The 26,666-nt window shown below is 37.1% G+C and overlaps 1 protein-coding gene across 3 annotated transcripts in view; it reads right to left on the bottom strand.

The window, feature by feature from the left end:
- The window catches only part of YEATS2 (YEATS domain containing 2), a 116,512-nt gene that overhangs the window by 62,343 nt on the left and 27,503 nt on the right, over positions 1-26,666 (bottom strand). For all 3 annotated transcript variants that reach the window (XM_047874250.1, XM_047874252.1, XM_047874251.1), the window contains exons 5-8: positions 23,885-24,130; positions 21,384-21,499; positions 9,882-10,043; positions 4,644-4,755 (exon numbers count right to left, since the gene is read on the bottom strand). In XM_047874250.1, coding sequence (XP_047730206.1) covers positions 4,644-4,755; positions 9,882-10,043; positions 21,384-21,499; positions 23,885-24,130 — 636 coding nt within the window. The remainder of the gene's footprint in view (positions 1-4,643; positions 4,756-9,881; positions 10,044-21,383; positions 21,500-23,884; positions 24,131-26,666) is intronic.

Here is a 26,666-nt window from a genome sequence, read left to right as displayed (position 1 = left end):
ACACAGTAAGATCAATGGGGGAAAACTATTAAGTTTGGTAAAAAGGAAAGATGATTTACTAATCAGTAAATAGAAAACTCTAAGACTTGCAAAAAGTACATTTCAAGTTCTGGCTGAGGTCCTTAGCAGCCAACACAGACATGACAACTCAGTCATGAGAACTAGTTTCATAACAAAAAAGGCAATGCAGGGTGAATTCATACTCGTTCCATGGAGGAGATCTAGAATTTTAATACTTAAACCTTAGCCAACAGTATGACTGTTAAAAGGAGATGGGCGGGGCGCCTGGGTGACTCAGTTGGTGGGGCGTCCAACTTTGTTCGGCTCAGTTCATGATCTCATAGTTCATGGGTTCGAGCCCTGCATCTGGCTCTGTGCTGATAGCCCAGAGCCTCCAGCCTGCTTTGGATTCTGTGCTTCCTCTCTCTGGACCTCACCTATTTGTGCTCTCTCTCTCTCTCTCTCTCTCTCTCTCTCACTCTCAAAAAATAACCATTAAAAAAAATTTCTTTTTAATGACGTGGGCAATTTTAGGCTATGTCCATTTTCTTTTTTTTTTTTTTAGTTTTTGTTCCTTTTTTGTTCCTATTTTGTTTAGTTTATGTTCATATTCTCCACAGCATGGAAATAATAGTCTCGCTGTAATCTGTAGTGGCCTATGTTTCACTCTTGGGACATACTTTATGAGAGACATTGATAAACTAGAACTGTTATCCAAATGGCATGAGAAACTAGAAAGCACTGTGTACAAGGAATGTTATAAGAATAGGTTCTGCCTGGGGGCGCCTGGGTGGCTCAGTTGGTTAAGCGTCCAACTTCAACTCAGGTCATGATCTCGTGGTTCATGGGTTTGAGCCCTGCGTTGGACTCTGTGCTGACAACTTAGAGCCTGGAGCCTGCTTTGGATTCTGTGTCTCCCTCTCTCTCTGCCCCTCCCCTGCTCATGCTCTGTCTCTCTCTCTCAAAAATAAATAAATGTTGGGGCGCCTGGGTGGCTCAGTCAGTTAAGCGGCCAACTTCGGCTCAGGTCATGATCTCACGGTCTATGAGTTCGAGCCCCACATCAGGCTCTGTGCTGACAGCTCAGAGCCTGGAGCCTGTTTCAGATTCTGTGTCTCCCTCTCTCTGACCCTCCCCCGTTCATGCTCTGTCTCAAAAATAAATAAGCTTTAAAAAAAATTTATAAATAAACAAACAAATAAATAAATAAATGTTAAGGGAAAAAAAAAAGAAGAATAGGTTCTGCCTGGAAAGGATTTAAGAAGAGCCATGAAGGCCGTCATTAAACATTTTTAGGATTCTTATAAAACAACACAAAGTCCTGTCCTGTGCTATTCTAGAAATCAAACTAGGACAAATAAAATCAAACTAGGACAAACTAGGACAGTTTTAGTTAAATTTATGGAAGAATCTTCCAAAAGTTTATTTACAAAATGGATAAAAGGGTTGTTTTGGGAATTACTGTGTTCCATGGTGATGGTTCATCAGGGATTCAGGATGTGGGAATTTCATAGATTCTGGGAACTTCAAATTTTACATACCTCTAATACTTGAGTACTTAGTACATAATGTAATTATTACAGTATCAAATATAGATTGTTAAGCATTCCAGCAGCATTTCAAAATACAGAGAGATCACTATGGGCTTAGTCAGGAAAAGTTACATAGGAATCTGAACTTGAAGAATGGAAAGAATTCAAACAGGCATTATTAAAAACAAACAAACAAACAAACAAACACACAAGAGAAGAAGGCCCAGGGCATTTCTGGGATGTGAATAACTGACCTGGCTGGAGTAGGATGTCCACGCAGGGGATTAGTGTGAGATAATGTAGGAAAAAAGTGTGTTGAGTCAAAATGTGAGGAGCCCTGAAGAGTCAGGGAAGTCTGAACTTGAGTAAAGGGAATTCAATGAAGGTTTCTCAGAGAGGAACAGCATAATGGTTTTCCTATTTCAGGAAGACTAATCTGATGGTGTTCAGAATGGATTTAGGGTAAAGGAGACAGATTAGAACTAAAGAACTTAATCAGGAGACATTAGAATAATAGCCTAGGCAAGAGCAGGAAAGGAGAAGGGTAGAATCTAAGAAAGATGATGAAGAAAGAATAATAGTCTGCAACTGAACAAATATTTAGAACAAAGAGGGGAGAATCCAAGATGGCTCTGAGATTTAACACAGCAATAAAAGGGAAAATACTCCAATACAAAGATCACATGGTCACAACACAGTGTTTAAGGCCTGAAGGCCTATCAATACATAATAATAAAATTAAGCTTTCCAGAAAAGCTGATAAAAAAACTTAAATACTGTCCTTTTAAAAACACTGTGTCTTGGGGCGCCTGGGTGGCTCAGTCGGTTGAGCATCCGACTTTGGCCCAGGTCATAATCTCATGGTTCACAAGTTCGAGCCCTGCATTGAGCTCCGTGCTGACAGCTCAGAGCCTGGAGCCTGCTTCAGATTCTGTGTCTCCCCCCCTCTCTCTCTGCCCCTCTTCTGCTCATGCGCTATCTCTCTCTCTCTCTGTCAAAAATAAATAAACATTACAAAAAAAAATTTTTTTAAATAAATGAAAACATCAAAATAAAATAAAATAAAATAAAATAAAAAATAAAATAAAATAAAATAAAATAAAATAAAATAAAATAAAATAAAATAATACAAAACAAAAACTGTGTCTCAAACTTCCATCAGGACCTCTAAGTGATACGGACAATATAATAGTATAAGAACTATGTAAATAATTCCTTATATTTTAGAAATTAGGGCTGGGCCCAGTGCAATGTAAGATTAGTATGTGCAGTGCTTAAAATAAGATAAAAGGAAAGCAACTATTTTAGACCTTCCTCTAATTAAGTGGGACCATATCTTGCCCCTCTGAACAAAGTGGCTGTATGTGCTTGATTCCATTCCAGTTCTTCTGCTAGGTTATAATGCAATCTAATCTTATAGTAATCTCTCAGATATAACTTAAACACAAAGTTTAACAGTGCTGTCACCAATGGAGAGCAAATTTTAGCCTTAAGGTTGAAAAAGTTGTATTTGTAAGGCACCTGGGTGGCTCAGCCAGTTAAGTGTCCAACTTTGGCTCTGGTCATGATCTCATCTCACAGTTTGTGAGTTTAAGCCCCACATCAGGCTCTGTGCGGACAGCTTGAAGCCTGGAGCTGCTTCAGATTCTGTGTCTCCCTCTCTCTCTGCCCCTCCCCAGCTCACACTCTGTCTCTCTTGCTCTCAAAAATAAACAAGCATAAAAAAAGAAAGAAAGAAAGAAAAAGTTGTATTTGTAGAACAAAGGGTATTCTGCAGATGTACCGACATTCATTTAGTTCAATTTTGGGAGCCAGTAATGGGAATAATGTGGTAAACCACAAAGTAAGGGTGCTTTGGGAGAAGTTTAATATTAGAATTTTATCTTATGTAAAGAAAATCTACATGAGACTACATAGAGGAACTAGGAAAACATTTTAAAAAATGGTCTTCCAATCATAAAAGTTAAACATGCTTATTATACAAAATTAGAAAAAGACAAAAACAAAAAATAGAAAAAAAGGGCAGGAGAAATTGCCCACAATGTCATACTACAATTACTCCAACATTTTGGTATATTTCTTTTGTGTTTTTTCTACCTATTTAAAATCACAGTTGACTTCATACTATACATACATATTATACCCTGTACTTTTCACTTGCCATAGTTGGTAGTTTTTCCCCAGGTATAGAAAACACGTCATAATATATAACTTAAAATGGCTGCATAATAAACCATGTGGATATATTAATAAGGGATTTCTTAAAATACAAAAGAATTACAACTTTGTACAGTACTTTCAACTTTCTAAAATATGGTCACTCCTGTCTTAATGCTTCCAAGATAAACATATTCTATTCTATATCCTTATGAGATAAACAGGCTTATTATTTGCCTCATTTTACAAAAAAGTATATAGGTTTTTTTTTAATGTTTATTTATTGCATAAGAGAGAGAGAGAAAGAGAAAATCCCAAGCAGGCTCCATGCTCAGTGCAGAGCCCGACATGGGGCTTGATCTAACAAACCAGGAGATCATGACCTGAGCCAAAATCAAAAGTTGGATGCTTAATCAGTCAAGCCATCTAGGCACCCCACAGATTTTTTTAAAGATTTCAGTCACTTAGTCTCAGGTAACACAGTAACAGTGAGCTTTGATCAGAGACTCAAGTCTTCTGATTCTCTGACCAGTTCATCTTTTTAAAGAACATACATTCTGCTGTAGTGCAACTGCTCCCCCAACCTTCAGGGAACAAAGGAGTCTTGTAGCAGTATGCATCACACAATCAAAAATATTAATCCTGCTTCCACTGTCCTTAGCTACTTCTCTCAGGAGGCCTAACCCATTGTTTTAAGTAACCAGACACAAAGAGGAACTTCAGGGGTACTTGGGTGGCTCAGTTGATTGAGCATCCGACTCTTGATTTCAGCTCAGGTCATGATCCCAGGGTTATGGGACTGCTTAAGATATTCTCTCTCCCCCCCCACACCCCTCGGTCCCCCCCCCCCCCCCCCCCGCTCACACTCTCTAATTTAAAAAAACAAAAAACAAAAAACAAAAAAAAAAAAAAGGAGGTAATTCACTTCTGGGGAACAATGTTTTGTTACAATACCTTCAGATTATGTATGATATCTATCCGTTTGTTCTGGCTGTCTTTAAAGTGAACTTGAACTCTGACAGGAAACTCGCCCCAGCCTCTTCTGGTGAGGTGAAAAGGAGGCTCTCTAGGGAAAAGCAAGTATTAACACATTAAGCCACAGTCAGTCTCTCATTCTAGACAGGAAAATTTTCTCGTATTGGTAAGTCAGAAATTCAGAGCCTCTTACTATCATTTACATTTCCTCATTTGAAGGTAAATCAATATGAATTTTGCTAAGATGCTAAAACAAAAACTGAACTCAAACCTACATTAAACTTTAAATTACTGAATAGAGATATTTATAGTATATAATCCAATATCATTATTTTCACAGACAGTGATTCAAGGTGATTTGTTGGATATCATACAGTAGAAGCCAGAATCTTTGCCTGCTACTTGACAGACACAGGCTGTGAGGTATATGTTCCTTACCCCAGACACTCATGTTTATTCCTCCACTCTGGCAAAAACAATAGATCACAAATGCTCATCTGAAAGTGACAATTTATTTGAAACTATCCACTAACCTGATTTAAAAGATCTTATGTTCACAATATGATCTTCCCCAGTGATTATGATTTTAGTGGATAGAGAGAAATGTGTGTGAATGTTAACTGGATTAGAGAATTTTTAGTCAAAACAGAATTTGTGAAAGAAACAAAAAGGAAAGTTGGTGAAAAAACAACTAGCAAATTATTAATTGATGCTGGGTATGTAAGGGTTCAAGATACTCTACTTTTAAATATGTTTGGAATTTTCCACATAAAAATACTTTAAATTTAACTGAGAGAACTTCATGTACTCAAAAATAATATGGTTTAACAGGGGAGAGAGAATGCTTTAAAGTGAAAATGTTCATTATGAATCACTACCTTGGAATTACTATAATGAGAGAAGATGCCAAGATGACAGGGAGGAAGAAACATTCAGCTGGATGTGCTTTTCAAAAACTAAGAAGAGACATGAATTCAGTAAGGGCTGAGTCCAAGAACACAACCTGAAAGGAGTCTAACAACGGATGTGAATTACCAAGCACAAGGCTACCAGGAAAGCTCAAGTCAGGAAAAATCCACGAGTACGAGAGTAGGATGGAAGGGAGAAAAAGCAATAGCTATGTTATAAAACAGAGAGAAAGAAAACTAGAGTGTCCTGGGTGGGAGAAACCAGTTGAACACCAGGTGAATTATAGTAAGTAAAGTAGCTATGATGTTGGTATAGGTCCAGACAGAAATTAAAAAGTTTACGGTCAGGGCGCCTGGGTGGTTCAGTCGGTTAAGCATCCAACTTCAGCTCAGGTCATTATCTCGTGGTTCATGTGTTTGAGCCCTACGTTGGGCTCTGTGCTGACAGCTTGGAGCCTGCTTCAGATTCTGTCTCTGTCTCTCTGCCCCTCCCCTACTCACTGTCTGTCTCTCTCTCAAATATAAAAAATAAAACATTAAAAAAAAATTTTTTTTTAAGTTTAGGGTCAAATGAGAAGATTGACTTGATATGGTAATTTGAAAAGGGATGAAGTGGGGCAAGGCATGGTGAATGTAAGAATAATAATTAAAGTTTTATTGATGACGTTTGGTCATTTAAATTCCATTAAAGCTAAGTTAGATAGCCTAAATTCATTTTTCAATACATCAATTATATTGTTTGTATGCTGAATTTCTCTTACAACGGATATTGCAAATTAGCGGTGTTCCTCAATTTATGTACATTGGCTAAACTCTCATGAATGAACAGGAAGGACTGCTGCCAGAGAAGACAGACAAACAGCATAGAGGCCAGGAAAAAGGAACAATGCTTTTAACAGGAAATTTCTCCCTAACCATATTTTTGGAAGCAAAAAAAGGAACCTAAGACTTACCAACAGACATCACCTATAGAAATGTTAAACTTCAAAAGATACACGTATCTCACACACAAAAAGACTGCTTCCCTCAAACAGACTTTTTTATTTCTGGATTCCTCACAGAAGGTGAAATGTATCAATGACCAAGAATGAAAACTCACAGAATACTGGGTTAAAAAAAAAAAAAAAAAAAAAAAAAAAGGCTTTACTAGATATATACAGCACGGAGTACAACTCCTTATCCAAGTAATTAATTCAAATGGTCAACCAGTCTTCCAAGGTCACTTCTAGTGACCTAAAACTCATTACTTAATGAGATCCTCTACCACATTTCTGAACAGTTCCATTATAAAAATATTTCACCTTTCTCCTACATGTTAGATCTACTATATGCCTTTTGCAATCACAAATTCTTCCTCCACATGAGCTTCAAAAAACCTAAAACATCCCCTAAGTTTCTCTTTTTAAGATGAACACATTCTATTCCCTGCAACAGCAGCAGACACTTAAATATTTACTATGACCCAATCACTGTTTTAAGCCCTTCGTATCTATTAACTTATTTAATCTTCACAACCACATTACGAAATGTCCCTTCTGAGACACAGTAAGGTTGAATAACTAAGTTCCCCAAGGTCACACAGCAAATATGCAGTAGAGCTGAGATTCAAACTCAGGCAACAAACTCCAGGGCCCACACTTTAACCGCTAGTTGTCCACATCCCTGTGGTGTGAGATCTCCTTACTGTTCAGACGACTCTCCTCCCAGAGGCATAACACCATGGCTAGATATTGTCAGAATGCAGGGTAGAGCAAGTCTGCTTTACCTCTAATCAAACAGCCTAAGACTGAATTACCATGTGAAATGACTTGGTTTCACTTTTTTGGTTTTTACTTTTCAATGTGGCAATTAGAAAATTTTAAATTACTTATGTGCGTCATAATATTAGACAGTGTAGCTCTAAAGAGCTCCTATATTCAAGCTAAATGAAACAGATACAACAAACTTTAGTCACTCATGTACTAGGACCAGAATACTCTACTAAACTTCTCAAAGGAAGGAACCATGTGTTCTTCATCTTTGCAATCCCTGCATCAAGTCCTGGACCTAGAATGCATTTAGTGACTATCTTGTACCTAAAAGCAAAGTTTACTATCAGAGCCTTTAGGAAGCTGGCTAAGGATGGTCGTGGTAACTGAACCAAATGTCAAAAAGATGCTTCTTAGCAGAATCTACAAGTAATGTACTGTGATGAGGAAATTCAGAGTACATGAGAAACACACATTTGCTTATGAGCTATAGGGAAGATTAACCCCAAGAGTCTCCCCTACTCATCAAATTACTTTAGACACCTGGTGTGAAAAACATCTTAAGATCCATGTAAAGAACATGAAGAGTTACAATTAAATCTAGGATACATGCTGGGGTGCCTGGGTGGCTCAGTCGGTTAAATGTCTGACTCCTGATTTTGGGTCAGGTTGTGATCTCACAATCCATGGGATTGAGCCCTGCATCGGGCTCTGCGCTGACAACGTGGAGTCTGTTTGGGATTCTTCCTCTCCCTGCCCCTCCCCCACTCATGTTCTTGCTCTCTCTCAAAATAAACTTTTTAAAAATAATAAAATCTTTAAAAAATGTAAGGAAAAGATGGATCATTGATACTGGGACAACTATCATCCATATGAAGAAAAAAATCCCATTTCCAAGTATTTTCCCTTCTGACCATCTATCAATTCCTATCTTTCCAGCTCCATTCCTAATCCAACTATTCTTTGAACCCACTGGGAATTCCACTTCTTACCCATACCAATTTTCACTACCTCTCACTGCTCTTTATATAATTTCCTTCTCTCCTTACTCAGCCTATATTCTACAGTATACCAGTATCATAATAACCTCATTTAAAAAGTGAGGAAATCAATGAATTTAGAAATTAGGGTTCTGGGTGAACTGTCTACTTCCACGTCAAAGTCCTTGAGAATGACATCAACAGGAAACATCAGGACACTGGCTAAAACTGTCTTTTTTTTTTTTTAATTTTTTTTTTTCAACGTTTATTTATTTTTGGGACAGAGAGAGACAGAGCATGAACGGGCGAGGGGCAGAGAGAGAGGGAGACACAGAATAGGAAACAGGCTCCAGGCTCTGAGCCATCAGCCCAGAGCCCGACGCGGGGCTCGAACTCACAGACCGCGAGATCGTGACCTGGCTGAAGTCGGACGCTTAACCGACTGCGCCACCCAGGCACCCCTAAAACTGTCTTTGAAAGAGGGGAGTAACTGGGAAATTAGTAGATGTCTGCAACAAGGAGGACGATACAATGCTCCAAAGGAGCTGAGGGCTTTTAGGCAGAAAAGGGGAAAAGATGATCTAGAAGCCACAAATATGTGCAAGAAAGACACACACCCCACCCCTGGACCTAACGGTACATGGTATAAGAGAGAAAAAACAACTGTTGTTTGAAAGTTGTTCTCAGAAGCAGTGTTCTTAGGAGAGAGCCATGTTCTATTTTATTTATTTATTTTAATTTTTTTTTTGAGAGACAGAGAGCAAGTGGGGAGAGGGGCAGGTAGAGAGGGAGACACAGAATCCGAAGCAGGCTCCAGGCTCCGAGCTGTCAGCACAGAGCCTGATGCGGGGCTTGAACTCCTGAACTGTGAGGTCATGACCTGAGCCGAAGTTGGATGCCCAATGGATTGAGCCACCCAGGCGCCCCAGCCATGTTCTGTTTAAGAGTCAGGAGTGGAGAGAAGTTCTGAAGAGAGATAAGGATATAAATTTCACTGATAATAAACCAAAACCACTTCTACAATACCTTCACACAATGAATGTATATGTGATATGCAACATCACATAAAGATGTAAAGAATACCTAAATGAAACAAATTTCAGAATAGCATATATATAAAATCAATCCATCTTCGTGAAATAATAATACCAACAATAACAAACTGTACTAGGTTAATATATGTAGAAAAAATATCACTGGGGTTACTTCTGAGAGGCTGAAATCATGGGAACTTTGAAAATTAAGTATTTCTGTAATGTTAGAATCCTATGTTTAATTCTATTATATTCTGATATAAAAAACAGGAAACTTTTACATTTCATCTGTATCTACATAAATAAGTTCAGCTATTTCCAGAAGGGAGGAGAATCCACTAATGTAATTCTGACAGGAGGAAATAGTGCCTTTACAGAGAGACAATAATCTGCATGAAGGAACCACAATTAAAACTACATTGTGACTAAAAGCCAAAACTAAGTAAATTATTAATAATAATTAAAGGGAATTTTCTCAAGTAAAAACACTCTTCTTCCACATCAGTAAATCTGTATTTCCTAAATTAAATAACTTAATTGTGCTTACCTAACTTCCACAAGGTCATTTGGTTTATAGCTGGGATGAAGAAAGAACCAAACTTTCTTGACAAAATGATTAATGCTGGGTTCTCTACGAGACCCTCGGACATATACCATCCACTTGTGGGTTGACTGGTCATTTTCTTCTCTCTTATCAGGAGGTATGTACCTGGAGGAGAAAAAAGAAAGACGCCTGAACTCTTTTTTCCTTCAAAAACCTAGCAAAACATTTAACTCCTACTTAAAACAAGATTAAAAATCAATTATAAGAAAACAACTGGGAATCCACAAATATATGGAGATTAAAGAACATGCTTCTGAACAATCAATGAGTCAAAGAAGAAATCCAAGAGAAATCAAAAAATATCTTAACTGAAAATGGAAATACAACATATCAAAACCTAAGGGATACAGCAGGTTTTAAGAAGGAGATTTATAGCAATAAATGCCTACATTAAGAAAGATCTCAAAAGAATGAACAAAGGGGCGCCTGGGTGGCGCAGTCGGTTAAGCGTCCGACTTCAGCCAGGTCACGATCTCGCGGCCCGTGAGTTCGAGCCCCGCGTCAGGCTCTGGGCTGATGGCTCAGAGCCTGGAGCCTGTTTCCGATTCTGTGTCTCCCTCTCTCTCTGCCCCTCCCCCATTCATGCTCTGTCTCTCTCTGTCCCAAAAATAAATAAACGTTGAAAAAAGAATGAACAAAGCCCAAAGTTAATAGAAAGAAGGAAATAATAAAGATGAGAGGGGAAACAGAAGAAATGGAGACAAAAAGAGCTATTTTTTTTTTTAAAGGTAAACAAAATAGACAAACCTTTGGCTAGACTTACCAAGAAAAAAGAGAAAGGACTCAAATAAAATTATAAATAAAGAGGAGATGTTACAACTAATAGCACACAGCTCGTGGATGGCTCAGTCAGTTAAGTGTCTGACTCCTGGTTTTGCTAAGGTCACGATCTCACAGTTTGTGAGTTTGAGTCCCATGTCGGGCTCTGTGCTGGCAGTGTGGAACCTGCTTGGGATTCTCTCTCTGGCTCTCCCCTGCTTGTGAGCTCTCTCAAAAAAAATAAACTTAAAAAAAAAAAAAACAAACAACTAATACCACACAAATACAAAGGATCATAAAACTATGAACAACTATATGGGCACCTGGCTGGCTCAGTTGGTAGAGCATACAACTCTTGATCTTGGGGTTGTGAGTTTGAGCCCCACATTGCATGTAGAAATTATTTAAAAATAAAACCTTAAGGGGCACGCCTGGGTGGCTCGGTAGGTTGGTCCAACTTTGGCTCAGGTCATGAGATCACGGCTTGTCAGTTCAAGCCCCACATCAGGCTCTGTGCTGACAGCTCAGAGCCTGGAGCCTGCTTCGAATTCTGTGTCTCATTCTCTCTCTGCCCCTCCCCCACTTGTACTTTGTGTCTCTCTCTCTCTCTCTCTCAAAAATAAACATTAAAAAAATTTTTTTAATAAAATCTTAAAAACAAAATTTTTTTTAAAAAAAAACTATGAACAACTAAATACCAACAAACTGGACAACCTAGAAGAAATGGATAAATTCCTAGAAACATACATGCTACCAAGACTGAATCATAAAGAAATAGAAAATCTGCATAAAACAATTACTAGTAAGGAGACTGAAATCAGTAATCAGAAACCTCCCAACAAAGAAAATTCCAGGATCAGATGACTTAAAGGGTGACTTCTACCAAATATTTGAAGAACTGACACCAATCCTTCTCAAACTTTTCCAAAAAAATACAAGAAGAGGGGACACTTACAAATTCATTTTACAAAGTTAGCATTACCCTGATACCAAACACAGACAACACTGCAAGAAATTATAGGCCAATATCCCTGATAAACATAGATGAAAACATCCTGAACAAAATATTAGCAAACAGAATTCAACAGTACATTAAAAGATCATACACCATGATCAAGTGGTATTTATTCCAGGGATGCAACATCTGCAGATCAGTGTGATATACTACATTAACAAAATGAAAGATAAAAATCCTATGATCATCTCAACAGATGCAGAGGAAGCACTTGACAAAATTCAACAGCTATTCTTGAAAAAACTCTCAACAGGGGCGCCTGGGTGGCGCAGTCGGTTAAGCGTCCGACTTCAGCCAGGTCACAATCTCGCGGTCCGTGAGTTCGAGCCCCACGTCAGGCTCTGGGCTGATGGCTCAGAGCCTGGAGCCTGTTTCAGATTCTTTGTCTCCCTCTCTCTCTGCCCCTCCCCCATTCATGCTCTGTCTCTCGCTGTCCCAAAAATAAATAAACGTTGAAAAAAAATTTTTTTTAATAAAAAAAAAAAAAAAGAAGAAAAAAAAGAAAAAACTCTCAACAAACTGGGTATAGAGGGGACATACCTCCAATAAAGGCCATATATGACAAGCCCACAGCTAACATCACAATGGTGAAAAATTAAAAGCTCTTACTCTAACTAAAATCAAGGACAAGACAAAGATACCTACTCTCACAACTTTTATTCAACATAGTACTGGAAGTTCTAGCCAGAGCAATTAGGCAAGAAAAAGAAATAAAAAGTATTCAGACTGCAAAAGAAGAAGTAAAACTGTCTCTATCTGAATGGGATATTAAATACAGAAAACCCTAAAGACTCCACCTAAAAACTGTTAAAACTAATAAATTCAGTAAGTTTGTAGGATATAAAGTCGACATAGAAAGTCAATTGTGTTTCTATACACTAACAACAAACTATAAGAGAATTAAGAAAATAATCCCATTTATAATTGCATCAAAAACAATAAAATACTTAGCAATAAATTTAACTAAGATGAAAGGCCTGTACACTGAAAACTACAAGACACTGATGAAAAAAACTGAAGACAAATAAATAAAAAGATACTCTATGCACATGGACTGGAAGAATATTGTTAAAATGTTCATACTACCCAAAGCAATCTTACAGATTCAATGAAATCTCTATCAAAATCCCAACAGTATTCTTCACAGAAATAGAAAAAACAATCCTAAAATCTGTATGGAATCATAAAAGACCCCCAAATAGTCTCTTTTCTGATAAAAAAAAAAAAAAAAAAAAAGGCATCATACTTCCCGGTTTCAAACTATATTAAAAAGTTATAGTAATAAAACGCTATGGTTTGGCATAAAAACAGACACATAGATAAATGGACTAGAAGAGAGCACAGAAATAAGCCCATGCATATATGGGTAATTAATTTATGACAAAGGCGCTAAGGTATACAATAGGGAAAGGACAGTCTCTTTAATAAATGGTGTTGGGAAAACGGGACAACTACATACTAAAGAATGAAACTAGACCCCTATCCTATACCACATATAAAAATCAACTCAAAACAGATGTATGACTTAAATTTAGGACCTGAAACCATTAAAAAAAAAAAAAAAAAAAAAAAAAAAAAAAAAAAAAAAAGACCTGAAACCATAAAACTCCTAGAAGAAAACTTTTAAGGGTAAGAAGAAAGGTTACAGGGGCAAGCTCCATGACAGGTCTGGGAAATGATTTTTTGGATTTGACGCTGAAAGCAAAGGCAACAAAAGCAAATAAACAAGTGGGGCTACAGCAAACTATAAAGTTTCTGCACAGGAAAGGACACCACCAGCAAAATGAAAAGGCAAATGAGGAATGAGAAAAAATATCTGCAAATCATTTATCTGACAAAAGGTTAATACTGAAAATACATAAAGAACTCACACACAATTGAATAGAAAAAAGAAGTCATAAAAATCTATTTAAAAATGGGCAGAGGAACTAAATACACGTTTTTCCAAACAAAACATACAAATGGTCAACAGGTACATAAACAGGTGGTCAACATCACTAATCATGAGAAAAATGCACATTAAAATGAGTTATCACCTTATACCTGTTAGAATGGCTATCATCAAAAATATGAGATAGCAAGTGTTGGCAAGAACATGGAGAAAAGGGAATCCTTGTGCATTATTTGTGGGAACATAAATTGGTATAGCTACTATGGAAAACAATATGAAGGTTCCTCAAAAAAATTAAAAAAACTGCCACATTGCTGTGTATATATGCAAAGACAATGAAAATGGGTTATCAAAGTGCTATTTGCATTCCCATGTTCACAGCAGCATTATTTACAATAGCCAAGATATGGAAACATACATGTCCATTAACATATGATTGAATAAAGATGTGAATGGGCAAAGATGTATACACATATACATACAGTTAATCCTTGCACAACATGGCTTTGAACTGTGCAGGTCCACTTACATGTCATTTTTTTACAATACCGTAAGAGTATTTTCTCTTATGACTTTTTATTTTTTCTTTTAAAGTAAGCTCTACATCCAACATGAGGATTAAACTCATGACCCTGAGATCAAGAATCTCATGTTCTACTGACTGAGCCAGCCAGGCACCCCTTTACGATTTTCTTAATATTTTCTTTTCTCTATTTTATTTCTCTATTACTCGTCACATGCAAGATATGTGCTAATCAATCGTTTATGTCACCGATAAGGCTTCCAGGCAACGGCAGTCTACTAGTAGTTACTTTTGAGGAGTGAAAAGTTTTATGTGCATTTTCATGTGTGGGAGGTTGATGCCCCTAACCCTCACATTGCTCAAGAATGCTAAAGGGTCGGGGCGCCTGGGTGGCGCAGTCGGTTAAGCGTCCGACTTCAGCCAGGTCACGATCTCGCGGTCCGTGAGTTCGAGCCCCGCGTCGGGCTCTGGGTTGATGGCTCAGAGCCTGGAGCCTGTTTCCGATTCTGTGACTCCCTCTCTCTCTGCCCCTCCCCCGTTCATGCTCTGTCTCTCTCTGTCCCAAAAATAAATAAACGTTGAAAAAAAAAAAAAAAAAAAAAAAAAAAAAAAAAAAAAAGAATGCTAAAGGGTCAACTGAGTGTGTGTGTGTGTGTGTGTGTGTGTGTGTGTGTGTGTGTAAGGGAATGTTATTCGGCCGTGAGAAAGAAGGGAATTCTGACATTTGTGAGAACATGGATGGATCTGGAGGGCATTATGCTAAGTGAAATAAGCCAAACAAATACTAACATAGAGAAAGACAAATACTACACAGTATCACTTATACATGAAATCTAAAAAAGTCAAGCTTGTGAAAACAGAACAGAAATATGGTTACCAGAGGCTAGTGGTAGAGGAAATACAGAAAGTTTGGTAAAAGGGTACAAACTTTCAGCTTTGAGATGAGTAAGATCTGAAGATCTAATGTATAACATGGTAACTACAGTAGATAACATTATAGAATTTGCTGAGCGAAAAGAACTTAAATGTTCTCACACTCCCCCCAAAAAAAGAGAAGTATGTGAGGTGATGGGGTGCCTGGCTGGCTCAGTCATTGGAGCATGTGACTCTTTGAGGTTGTGAGTTCAAGCCCCACATTGGGTGTAGAGATTAAAAATAAAATCTTAAACTTGGGTGGCTCAGTCGGTTAAGCAGCCAACTCTTGATTTCAGTTCATGATCTCATAGTTGTGAGTTTGAGACCCACGTTGGGCTCTGTGTTCGGATCCTGTCTCCCTCTCTCTGCTCAGCCCCCACTCACACTTGCTCTCCCTCTCTCAAAAATAAATAAATGCTAAAAAAATGTAAAAAGTAAACATGAGGTGATAATGGATATGTTAATTAACTTGATGGCAGGAATCCCTTCAAAATGTATACTTATATCAAATTATAATGTACACTTTAAATATAATTTTGTCAATTATAGGTCAATAAGGCTGAGACCATTTTTTTTATTGAAGTATAGCTGACATGTTACCTTAGTTTCAGTATACTACACAGTGAGTGATTCAACACCTCTATACATTAGGCTATGCTCACTACATCTGTCATCATACAACACTATTACAATACCACTGACTACATTCCCTACACTGTACCTTTCATCCCCATGACTATTCATTCCATAACTGGAAGCATATACCTCCCACTCCCCTAAAAAATATTTTAACTTAAAATATTTTTAATTCTAGAAAGATTTAATAGTTCTATCCCCTAACCAATCAAAGTGAATCTTTTGCTGCTAATCTTTTAAAAGTATTTACTTATTTATTTATTCTGGTTTCTAAGGAGCATTCCCTTAAAGTTTGTTTTATTTTCTGATTATCATCATCCAATTAAAAAAAAAATCAATTTTGCCTTTCCAAGTGGAGGTAGAAATGAGGTAGAAATAAACTGGCATATTTTATTCCTGGGCTAGGGTCTCTCTAGCTTTCGGGCTGATTTCATTTAGGTTTCAAAGTGCTAGAACTCTGAACTCTTCATTGCTGCCACAAAGTTTGCAACTGGTCTCTTGCCTTTTAAAAGCCAAAACAGGGGTGCTTATGTGGCTCAGTCGGTTAGGCATCCAACTCTTGGTTTCGGCTCAGGTCATGATCTCCCATTCGTGGGTTTGAGCCCCATGTTGGACTCTGTGCTGAAAGTGCAGAACCTGCTTGGGATTCTCTCTTCTCTCTGCCTCTCTCCTTCTTTCACACTTTTCTTTCTCTCAAAATAAAGTTTTAAGAAATAAATTAAGAAAAGCCAAAATAAACCATCCCCTTAAGTCCTGACCATGGTAAAACTAGTATCTTTAGCCCTCCCTTTATTTCATGAGGCCTTATTACATTGTTAGAAAATATTGTCATGGCCTTTTGTTTTTTTTTTTTTTTTTGAGAGAGAGAGAGAGAGAACGCGCACACAAGCATGAGCAGGGAAGAGGGACAGAGGGAGAGAAAGAATCCCAAGGATCCCCCATGCTCAGTGTGGAGCTCGATGTAGGGCTAAATCCAACAACCCTGGGACTATGACCTGAGCTGAAATCAAGAGTTGGACGCTCAACCAACTGAGCTACCCAGGCACCCCAGTCACAGCCTTCTATACATTTATCTGTGCCTGTGGTTATCCTTAATAATGCAGCGGGCTAAGTTATATTGATTTCTAATGTTAATCCAAACTTGCATTTCTTGATCATGAAGTATTATCATTTCTGTATTTACTGAATTCAGTTTATGATTTTGTTCAGTGTTTATGCACTTCTATTCACAACTGTGAATGTCCTATAATTTTCCTTTTCTCATGAACTGTCTGGCTTTATTTAAAAAGTTAGGCTATCCTCATAAGATAGCCTGATTAAGTGTTGTCTCTTTATCCTCAGAAGATTTTGGGGGGCTTTCTGGTTACTTTTTTTTTTTTTATTTTAAGCAATCTCTGTACCCAACATAGGGCTGGAACTCACAACCCCAAGTTCAAAAATTGCATGCTCTACCAACTAAGCCAGCCAGGTGCCCTCTCCAGAAGATTTTGTATACAACTGAAATTATGTGTTCACTCAGCCTGTAAAGCAATCTAAGCCTAGTAGTTTGGTTTGGTTTTGTGATGGGAATGTTTTAAAAATCAGTAATTAAAGTTACTTAGTAGTTGTAAGACTATTCAAAGTTTTTCCTTTTTTGAGTCATAAACAGTATTTTTCTAGGAACTCTCCATTTCACCTAAATTTTTAAATGTACCGGCATAAAGATGTTGGCATTATTTCTTACCTCACAGTACATCATTTGTAGCTATGTCTTTTTTCCTTAATTTCACCAAGTCTGTGTATACAGGGTTTTGTTTTTATTTTTATTTTTTTCTAATTTCTTTGCATCATTCTAATTGAGATGGTTAGTTCATTAATTTTAAGCTTTTCCTCTACTGCAGACATCTAAGACTATACATTTCCCTTTAAATATTCCTTCGGTGTTATCCTACAAGTTCTTACTTGAGTATTTAGTTGTGAATATTTTAATGTGATTTTTCATTGACTTATGAATTGTTTGGAAGTGGTTTAAATTTCTAGACATAAAATTTTCTAGTTATCCTACTATCATTGATTTTTTTCTTTTTCAACATTTAGAGAGAAAGAGAGACAGAACACAATGAGGGGGGTAGAAAGAGACAGAGACAAGTATCCAGACTCTGAGCTGTCAGCACAGAGCCTGATGTGGGGCTCAAACCCATGAACCGCAAGATCATGACCTGAGCCAAAGGCTCAATTGAGCCACCCAGGTGCCCTACTGTCACTGATTTCTAACTTTACTGTAACAGTGATCAAAAACAGTAGTCTGGGGGCACCTGGTTGGCTCAGTCAGTGGAGCCTGACTCTTGATCTCAGGGTTGGGCTCAAGTCCCATGCCAGGTGTAGAGATTGGTTAAAAATAAATCTTAAAAAAACAAAAACAAAAACAAAAACAATCTGTATGATACAAGTCCTTCAATATTTGTTAGAGCTTGCTTTATGGCTTATTATGTGGTCATTTTCATAAATGTTCCTTATGCTTAAAGATGTTTCAACTATTACATGTAATAGTCTATGTGTGTATATCAGATCAAGCTTTGTTAACTGACGTTCAAATCTTTTATATTCATATAGATATTTTGCTTGATCTACCAATTACTGAGAGAGGTGCATAAAATCTCTCAGTATACTAGTGCATTTAGAAACTTCTCCTGTGATTCAGTTTTGGTTTAGATACTTTATTGTCTAGTACACTGTTATCTAATATCTCCCTGTTGAATAGAACTTTTTAACATTATAGAATAACTCTTTACCTTTATGAATACTTTTAGTCTTAAATTCTATTCTCCCTGATATTAATATGCTACACTGGTTTTCTTTTGGTTAGTATCTGCCAGCGAAATCTCACTTATTTGCTTACTTTCAATTTTTCTGTATTTAGATGTGTAACTGATAAACAACAGAGAACTGAATTTTAGATTATTTTATCTCAATACAGTATCTTTTAACTAGATAACAATCCCTAGGCATTTTTTATAATTGATATATTTAGATTTGTTGTTACTAGAGTATTTTACACTATTTGCCTTGTTTTTTTCACTTCATCAAATCCCTCCTCCTATCCCTGCTTGCCTTCTTATGGAATCAGGGTTTTTTTTCCCTTTTTTCATTCAATTTCCCCACCTTCCTCTTACTACTTTTAAAGTTTAAATCTCTAGGGGAGCCTGGGTGGCTCAGTCAGTTAAGTGTCCAACCTTTCAATTTTTTTTTTTTTTTTCATTTTTCAGAGAGACAGAGACAGAATGTGAGTGAGGGAGGGGCAGAGAGAAAGGGAGACAGAATCCAGAACAGGCTCCAGGCTCTGAGCAAGCTGTCAGCACAGACCCCAATGCAGGGCTCGAACTCACAAACCACGAGATCATGACTTGAGCCAAAGTCAGTCACTCAATCAACTGAGTCACCCAGGTGCCCTTAAGCATCCAACTCTTGATGTCAGCTGAGGCCTTGATCTCAGGGTCGTGAGTTCAAGCTACATGTTGGGCTCACATGCTGGGCATGAAGTCTACTTTAAAAAAAAAAAAATTATATATATATGTATATATACACATATGTATACATATATATATAATTTTTTTTAAAGTAGACTTCAAACATATATACATACATATATATACATATGTGTATATATACACACATATATACATATATATATACGTGTGTATATATATATACACGTATATATATATACATATATATATATGGCTCAGTCTGTTAAGCATCAGACTTCAGCTCAGGTCATGATCTTGCAGTTCATGAGTTCAAGCCCCACACTGGGCTCTCTGCTGCTGATACAGAGCCTGCTTTGAATCCTCTGTCTCCCTCTCTCTCTGCCCCTCCCCTGCTCTCTCTCTCACAAAAATAAACCTTAAAAAATAAATAAAATAAAAACATATGTCTATTCTTTTAGTTATTATCTCAGATTAACAAGCATTCTTAACAAGTCTAAAATAAATCAGTAATTTTTCCCTCTTCCACAACAAACAAGGACTTTACAGCTCTCATGTCAACCATTCCCTCTTTACCATAATTAACCATAGTTAACCAGTATTTTAGTTCTAGCTAGTCTTCAAAAGACCTAAAAACGTACAAATTAAATGTACTTGTTTGAAATGTCAATGACTGTTTCTCCCAGTCTTCTTGTGGAATGGTGGGTCTATCTATATTTCCAGTTTTGGACTTTTCTGAGCTGACTGGTCTTGTACTATTGTTAAGCCCCAACTCTTAACACTTCACATGGTGTATCAGTTCCCTTTCCTAAATGCATACCCACTTTAATATCATCTATAAAACAGAAATCTAATTGCCTTAATCATATTTTATGCTTCCATTTATTTATTTAATTTATTTATTGAGAGTGAGTTCGGGAGAGGGGCAGGAGGTAGGGGGAGGGAAGATAGAAAAAGAGAACCCTAAGCAGGCTCCACGCTCAGTGCGGAGCCCAATGCGGGGCTCGACCCACCACCCTGGGCTGATGACCTGAGTCAAAATCAAGAGTTGGACATTCAACCAAGGTACCCCTTTATGCTTCCATTTAAATACTATCACACAGACCATTAGAAATCTTTGTTTTTATTATCCTGAGACTCTTTAATGTACTTGTTTGTTATTTGTGATCCATTAACTGGGGCTTGGAAGACTTCTCCCCCAATCTGATTTCCCCCCCCAAAATAATTGCTGTCTGCCTGAATCCTTTATTTTCAATAACTGAATCTAACTACAATTTTCATAAATATATCAACTTATTCAACAATCAAATATTTACTGAAAATCAACTGCTATAAGGTACAAAACAAACAAGACATACTTTCTACCCTAAAGAGATTCCAGTCTGATTTGGGAAAATTACATAAAAACAGAAAATGATTATATGATAAAGATGACAAGAGAGCATAGGGAAAATATACTTCATGAGGGAGGAGAAGGGCAAATAAATACTTTGTGAGGAAATAACATTCTTACACTATTTGAAGATTTATGTCTATCCATTCCTAGATATTTGGCAAAATGATGGTGTTCCCACAAGACACCTTGAGATACTTACATAATCATATACATAAGTATATATAACATATAATCATATATATAACCATAATCATAGTTAAAGAGCTAGCCCCTCAGCTTGGAGAAATTCTGTCTTCAAGACATGCTCTGCAATTTTTTGTTAAAAATTTAAAAGACTTCAATTTGGGCAACAAATATTTTTAGCAATTAGCTAAGGCCCCTGAAAATAGAACTAGTTCATAGATCATAAAAAGTCAAAACTTCTTCCAATTTATCCACACTAACAAACTTGATAAAATACGCCATTTGTATATGGGGTGCGTGGTTGGTTCAGGTGGTGAAGCACAAGACTCTTAATCTTGGGGTTGTGAGTTTGAGCCCCAAGTTGGGTATAGAGATTACTTAAAAATAAAATCTTAAAAAAAAAATAACACTCCATTTGTATAAAAGCTCATGTCTTAGAAATTTTTACCAAGCACAATTTTACTCTATGTCAAAGATTAACAGACACCCTGAAGCAAGAGTTTCAAGTCTTTAGACTCAGTTTACTTTTAAAACAACAAAGAGTTTGGGGGAAAAAAAAATCCTTAAGGCCTCTTCCTACAGTAATACTATAATAATAAAAGTATGCAAGAGTATTAACATAAATGGAGAGCTGAAAATGGGAGAATTCAATTGGATACTTACTTGGACACATTGCCCACTACTATTGTTTTCTTTACAAAAAGACGTGAAGTCTCATCTCCTGTAAGATCAGCATTCCGCTGCTCTGTTTTATGAGAGCCAGTAATACTAGCAATGTCCTGAAAGAAATCACAATCAATGTTTACTTTCAATGTGGACAATTTCCAACAGGCAGAAACCACAAAATCACAGAAGGTATGAATAGAGTAACTCAGATTTTTTTTTTTAATTACCACATTCTCTGGCTTTGTGGTACCTCTCAGAGCATTAAAGAGTAGTTTTACTTGATCTTTTGCATAGTTTATGCTTGTTCACTATAACTCCATATGTATGTGTGTTTTTAACAGTCATACACCTCTGCTTCGTATATGCAAATAGGATATGGAAGGATACACAAGAAACTATTACAATGGTTACTCCTGGGAAATGGAAACGGGGAAAGGTCAATGGAATTTACTTTCTTTTCAACCTTTTGTATAATCAAAATTTTTTCAATGAGAAATAACATAGACATGATTAAACTTTGTAGAGATAGACTGCCAGGTTTTAAATCCTGACTCTTCATTTACCAGATGTGAAATTTTGTGTAATTACTTCTCTATCAAAATTTCCTCATTAATAAAATAAAGATAACAGGGATGCCTGGCTGGCTCAGTCAGTAGAGAATGAGATTCTTAATCTTGGGGTTGTAAGTTTGATCTCCACATCGGGTATAGAGATTACTTAAAAATAAAAATCAGGGGCGCCTGGGTGGCTCAGTCAGCTAAGCGCCCGACTTCGGCTCAGGTTGTGATCTCAAGGTTTGAGCCCCACATCAGGCTCACTGCTGTCACAGAGCCTGGAGCCTGCTTCAGATTCTGTGTCTCCCTCTCACTCTACCCCTCCCCTACTCGCGCTCTATCTCTGTCTCTCAAAAACGAATAAACATTAAAAAAAGAAAATCTAAAAAAAATAATAAAAAATAAAGATAGCAGTACCTGTGCCACATGATTGTTTTGTACAGTTCTCAGAGAAGTGCCTGGTACATATGTAGTAAACACTAAATATTTGTTACATAAACATGAGCATGTATATTACATACAAGATGGTAAGTTTCTAAATCCTATGACCAGTATTACCTAAATTATTTTTAATTGAAACAAAAAACGGCATCTGACTTCGGCTGAGGTCTTGATCTCATAGTTTGTGAGTTCGAGCCCCACATGGGGCTCACTGTCAGCACAGAGCCTGCTTCAGATCCTGTCTCCCTTTCTCTGCCCCTCCCCCACTCTCCCTCTCTCACAAAAATAAATAAAACATTAAAAAATACACACACACATATAAAAACAAACAAACAAAAACAAACAAAAAGGGGTGCTTAGCTGGTTCAGTCAGTAGAGTATATGACTTTTGATCTTGGGGTTGTAAGTTCAAGCCCCATATTGGGTTTAGAGATTAAAAAAAATCTTAGAAAAACCACACACACGTACAAAAAAAAAAAAAAATGCAGTATTTGCTCAGAAATAATAGTGGTTAGAAACAAGTAAATCCAAACATTAAGAGTTTTCATTTTTGGGTGGTGGCATCATGAATGACTTTTCTATTGTTTTTTACTTTCCTGTAAATTTTTCAACAATGAACACATACAGATTCACAATCAGAAAATTTTAATTTGATTTTTATCAAAAATAAATCAAATCTGGGGCACCCGGGTGACTCAGTCAGTTAAGTGTTCAACTTCAGCTCAGGTCATGATCGCACAGTTTGTGGGTTCCGGCCCTGCATTGATCGGGCTCTATGCTGACAGCTCAGAGCCTGGAGCCTGCTTCGGATTCTGTGTGTCCCTATCTCTCTCTGCCCCTCCCCCATTCGTGCTCTGGCTCTCAAAAATAAATAAACGTTAAAAAAAATTGAAAAAATAAATAAATAAAATCCTTGATGTCTGAGTATGTGAAAAGCAACCTGGAGATTTCCTCTACCACAGAACCCCTGGCTAGGAAAATCATCCAGTAAGGGCTCTATAGCCAAATATTATATATACCGAGAAATTCAGAGCAGTTTGATACAGGAACTCAAATAAGAAACTGGCAGGATCAAAGAAGAATAAATGGTTTTCAATTCTATTTATTATTTGTCAAGTTTCCCCCAGTTTTTAAAGCATTAAAGTTCCACAAAGGAAAATGCTGAAAAGAAAATAAAACATGACAGAATGGAAAGACTTTGGACAAGGTCACAGAATTGCCAATTCCTCAAGGTTTCTCTCATATCTATGTGGATGGCATCTAGGAGTTGTGCGGTACACAGTTCTGATTCAGTTTAATTCTCAGCTTAATTAAGTTTAATTCTCAATTCTGATACTTGTGGGCAAACAGAACTTTAACCTCTTCAAGACGGCTCCCCCATCTCCAAAAGAGATATAATTGACTTATTTCCTAGGGTTCTTATGAAGAGAAAATGAAATAATACATACTTAGAAAATACTAGTTCCCTTCTCCTCTGACTCCCTCCCACCCATCCAACTATACCCTTCCAGTATTTCGACTTGGTCTCTGTTCCATGTTGTTTGAGAGTCTTTCCTCTATATCCATATTGCTGTTATTGTCTTTGTCAGATAAGAAGTCATTGTGTTGAGATAAAGAATCACTTTCTGAATGATTGGCTGATGGTGTTTCTGATCTCTGATTGGCAGGAGAGGATGACCTAGATGGTGATTCCAAAAATTTCTTGATAGCAGGATGATTAAAAACCATTGTATCACATGTTTTTGATCCCTGCAAAAATGAAAGCAAGCAAATTAAACTTTTAATCTTTCTAAAACCTTATCTATTTAGGGATCATGCTTGAAATTCTTCAAAGTCTCCCCACACCCATAAAACGAAGTCCAAGCTCCTTAACGTGGTCTGGGTCAACAAAACAAAAACTAGAAAGTGATAAATAATTGTGTGAAGGTCCTAACACTGAAAGTTAAAAATGCAAGTTCTATGAAAATGAGAAATCAAAGTGAATAGGTAGTAACATATAAAAAGTAAGATCTGACTTTTAAAAAATTAGTCTCACAATGCTTTAACACAAACTCATCAACTGTCTAAATAAAACATTCCTGTAAGAGACATAAAGATTTTTTTAAATGTGTATGTAAAATGGCTCCCACACAGGAGTAAAATGTAGCATAGAATGCTGTAAAATGATTAATACTTACATATATTTGCTATCAGACCAGTACTGAAGCCTGGAATATTTTTGTGTATCTTGTTACTTGGATACAAAATACAGTGTACTCTGTTATAATGTGATTCACTCTACAGTTCCTAGGCAGCACAGCTTTTAAAAACCATGCTATTAAAATCATTTAGTGAGAGAAAAGGAGTCAGAGACTAGGATTTCAAAGCAACAAAACTGCTGAATCTCAATAATAAAGGGTATTTTTTAGAGCTATGATGTATTTTGTTACAGCAAACTAAAAATAATTAAATGGCAGATCGTAATAGACAAAAATACACCTAAATATCCTTGAATAAATCCTAATCAGAACAGCAAAAAAAAAAAATCAGTGTACTTCTAGACCACCAAATAACAGTTCAGAACTGCTAATGGTTTAAAAAAAAAAAAAAAAAAAAGGCAACAAAACATTAAATGGACAACCACCTCTTCAGACAGAATAACTACAAGCCCCATACCATGCAGCTGCTAGCTTATAAGAAATGACTTTAAAATCTGCATTGAAGAGCATCTCCCAAAAATTCATATGCACCCTGAACTTTGAAGGTGACTCTATTTGGAAATAGACTCTTTGCAGATATGATCAAGTTAAGATGAAATCATACTGCTTTAGGGCCTACCTAGTTAAGAGGGAAATGTGGACAGAGAGAAACTAAGAAGATACACAAGAGGGAAAATATCCATGTGAAGATATACAGAAACTACAGTGATGTAGCCACTAGTCAAGGAATGCCAAGGTTTGCCAGCAACTGTCAGAAGGTAGGCGAAGACAAAGAAGGATTCTTCCCTACAGCCTTCAGAGACAACATGGTCCAGCCAACACCCTGACTTAGGACTGCTAGTCTCCACAATCATCAGATAATAAATTCCTCTTGTTTTAAGCCACCAAGCTTGTGGTAATTTGTTATGATAGCTCTAAAAAAATAGCTCAGGGCCCCTGGGTAGCTCAGTCAGTTAAGGGTCTGACTTCAACTCAGGTCGTAAATCTTATGGTTCGTGGGTTCGAGCCCCACGTCAGGCTCTGTACAGACAGCTTGGAGCCTGGAGTCTGCTGTGGATTCTATGTCTCCCTCTCTGTCTTATCCCAGCTCGAGCATGTGCTCTCTCAAAAATAAACATTTAGAAAAAAAAGTTAAAAAATAGTTTAGGCTCTAATATGCATTATGGAAATTCCTAAACTAGAAGAAACAACTACCTAAGATTAAACTCAAATAATGCTTCAGATTTCTCCAAGACAATGTCAGGAGTACCACCAATGCCAGGTACCCTAAGCTCCAAGGATGACATGAAAGCCAAAACACAGCACCTCTTATCTGTAAAAACCATGGGGAACAATGCAAAGAAAGCAGTATGCCGTCACACCTTCCCCAGCCCTGCCACCATTCTCACTGAGCCAGTACTGTCCAAGAGAATGATCTGAGAAAACTTATGAAAAAGGAATTTTAAAATGAAAAACGAAAAGTTATGCTGAAATTATCAAACTGTCAAACAAGAACTTCTGTTTCAGTTGAACCCTATCCCCATTCCTTTATAACTGGACCAATCTAGTGGTAATCACATTAACTAAGTGGTTAAACTTAATATCTTTAACAATAGGACAACCTGATTACTATGTCACCTGATGTGATATAATCATGAGGTATACAGAATCACTTAGGAAGTATTATTGCCAAAAACCTCTAACTTTAATCAAATCTTTAGACCCAACTACCAGTTTGCAAAAAAATAGAGGGAATGAAGGAATAACCCAAGGGGAAAAAATAATAAACCCAAAATGTGGGATATCCTATAAACATAAATGAACTATTCTCTTCAAATAAGTCAATATCATGGGGAAAAGGTAAAAGAAGTATTTTAGATGAAATGAGTCTAGAGAAACAAAACGTCCAAATGTAGCCCATGAATCTTAGATCCCGTGTCAAAAACAAGCTTTAAAAGATATTTTGGGGACAGGGCTCTGGGTGGCTCAGTCAGTTAAGTGTTCAACTTTGGCTCAGGTCATGATCTGACAGTTCATGAGTTCGAAACCCGCGTCGGGCTCTGTGCTGACAGCTCAGAGCCTGGAGCCTGCTTCAGATTCTGTCTCCC

This window comes from Prionailurus viverrinus, chromosome C2 (assembly GCF_022837055.1).
Source record: "Prionailurus viverrinus isolate Anna chromosome C2, UM_Priviv_1.0, whole genome shotgun sequence".
Taxonomy (NCBI): Eukaryota; Metazoa; Chordata; class Mammalia; order Carnivora; family Felidae; genus Prionailurus; species Prionailurus viverrinus.
This window is presented reverse-complemented; position numbering and strand designations above follow the sequence as displayed.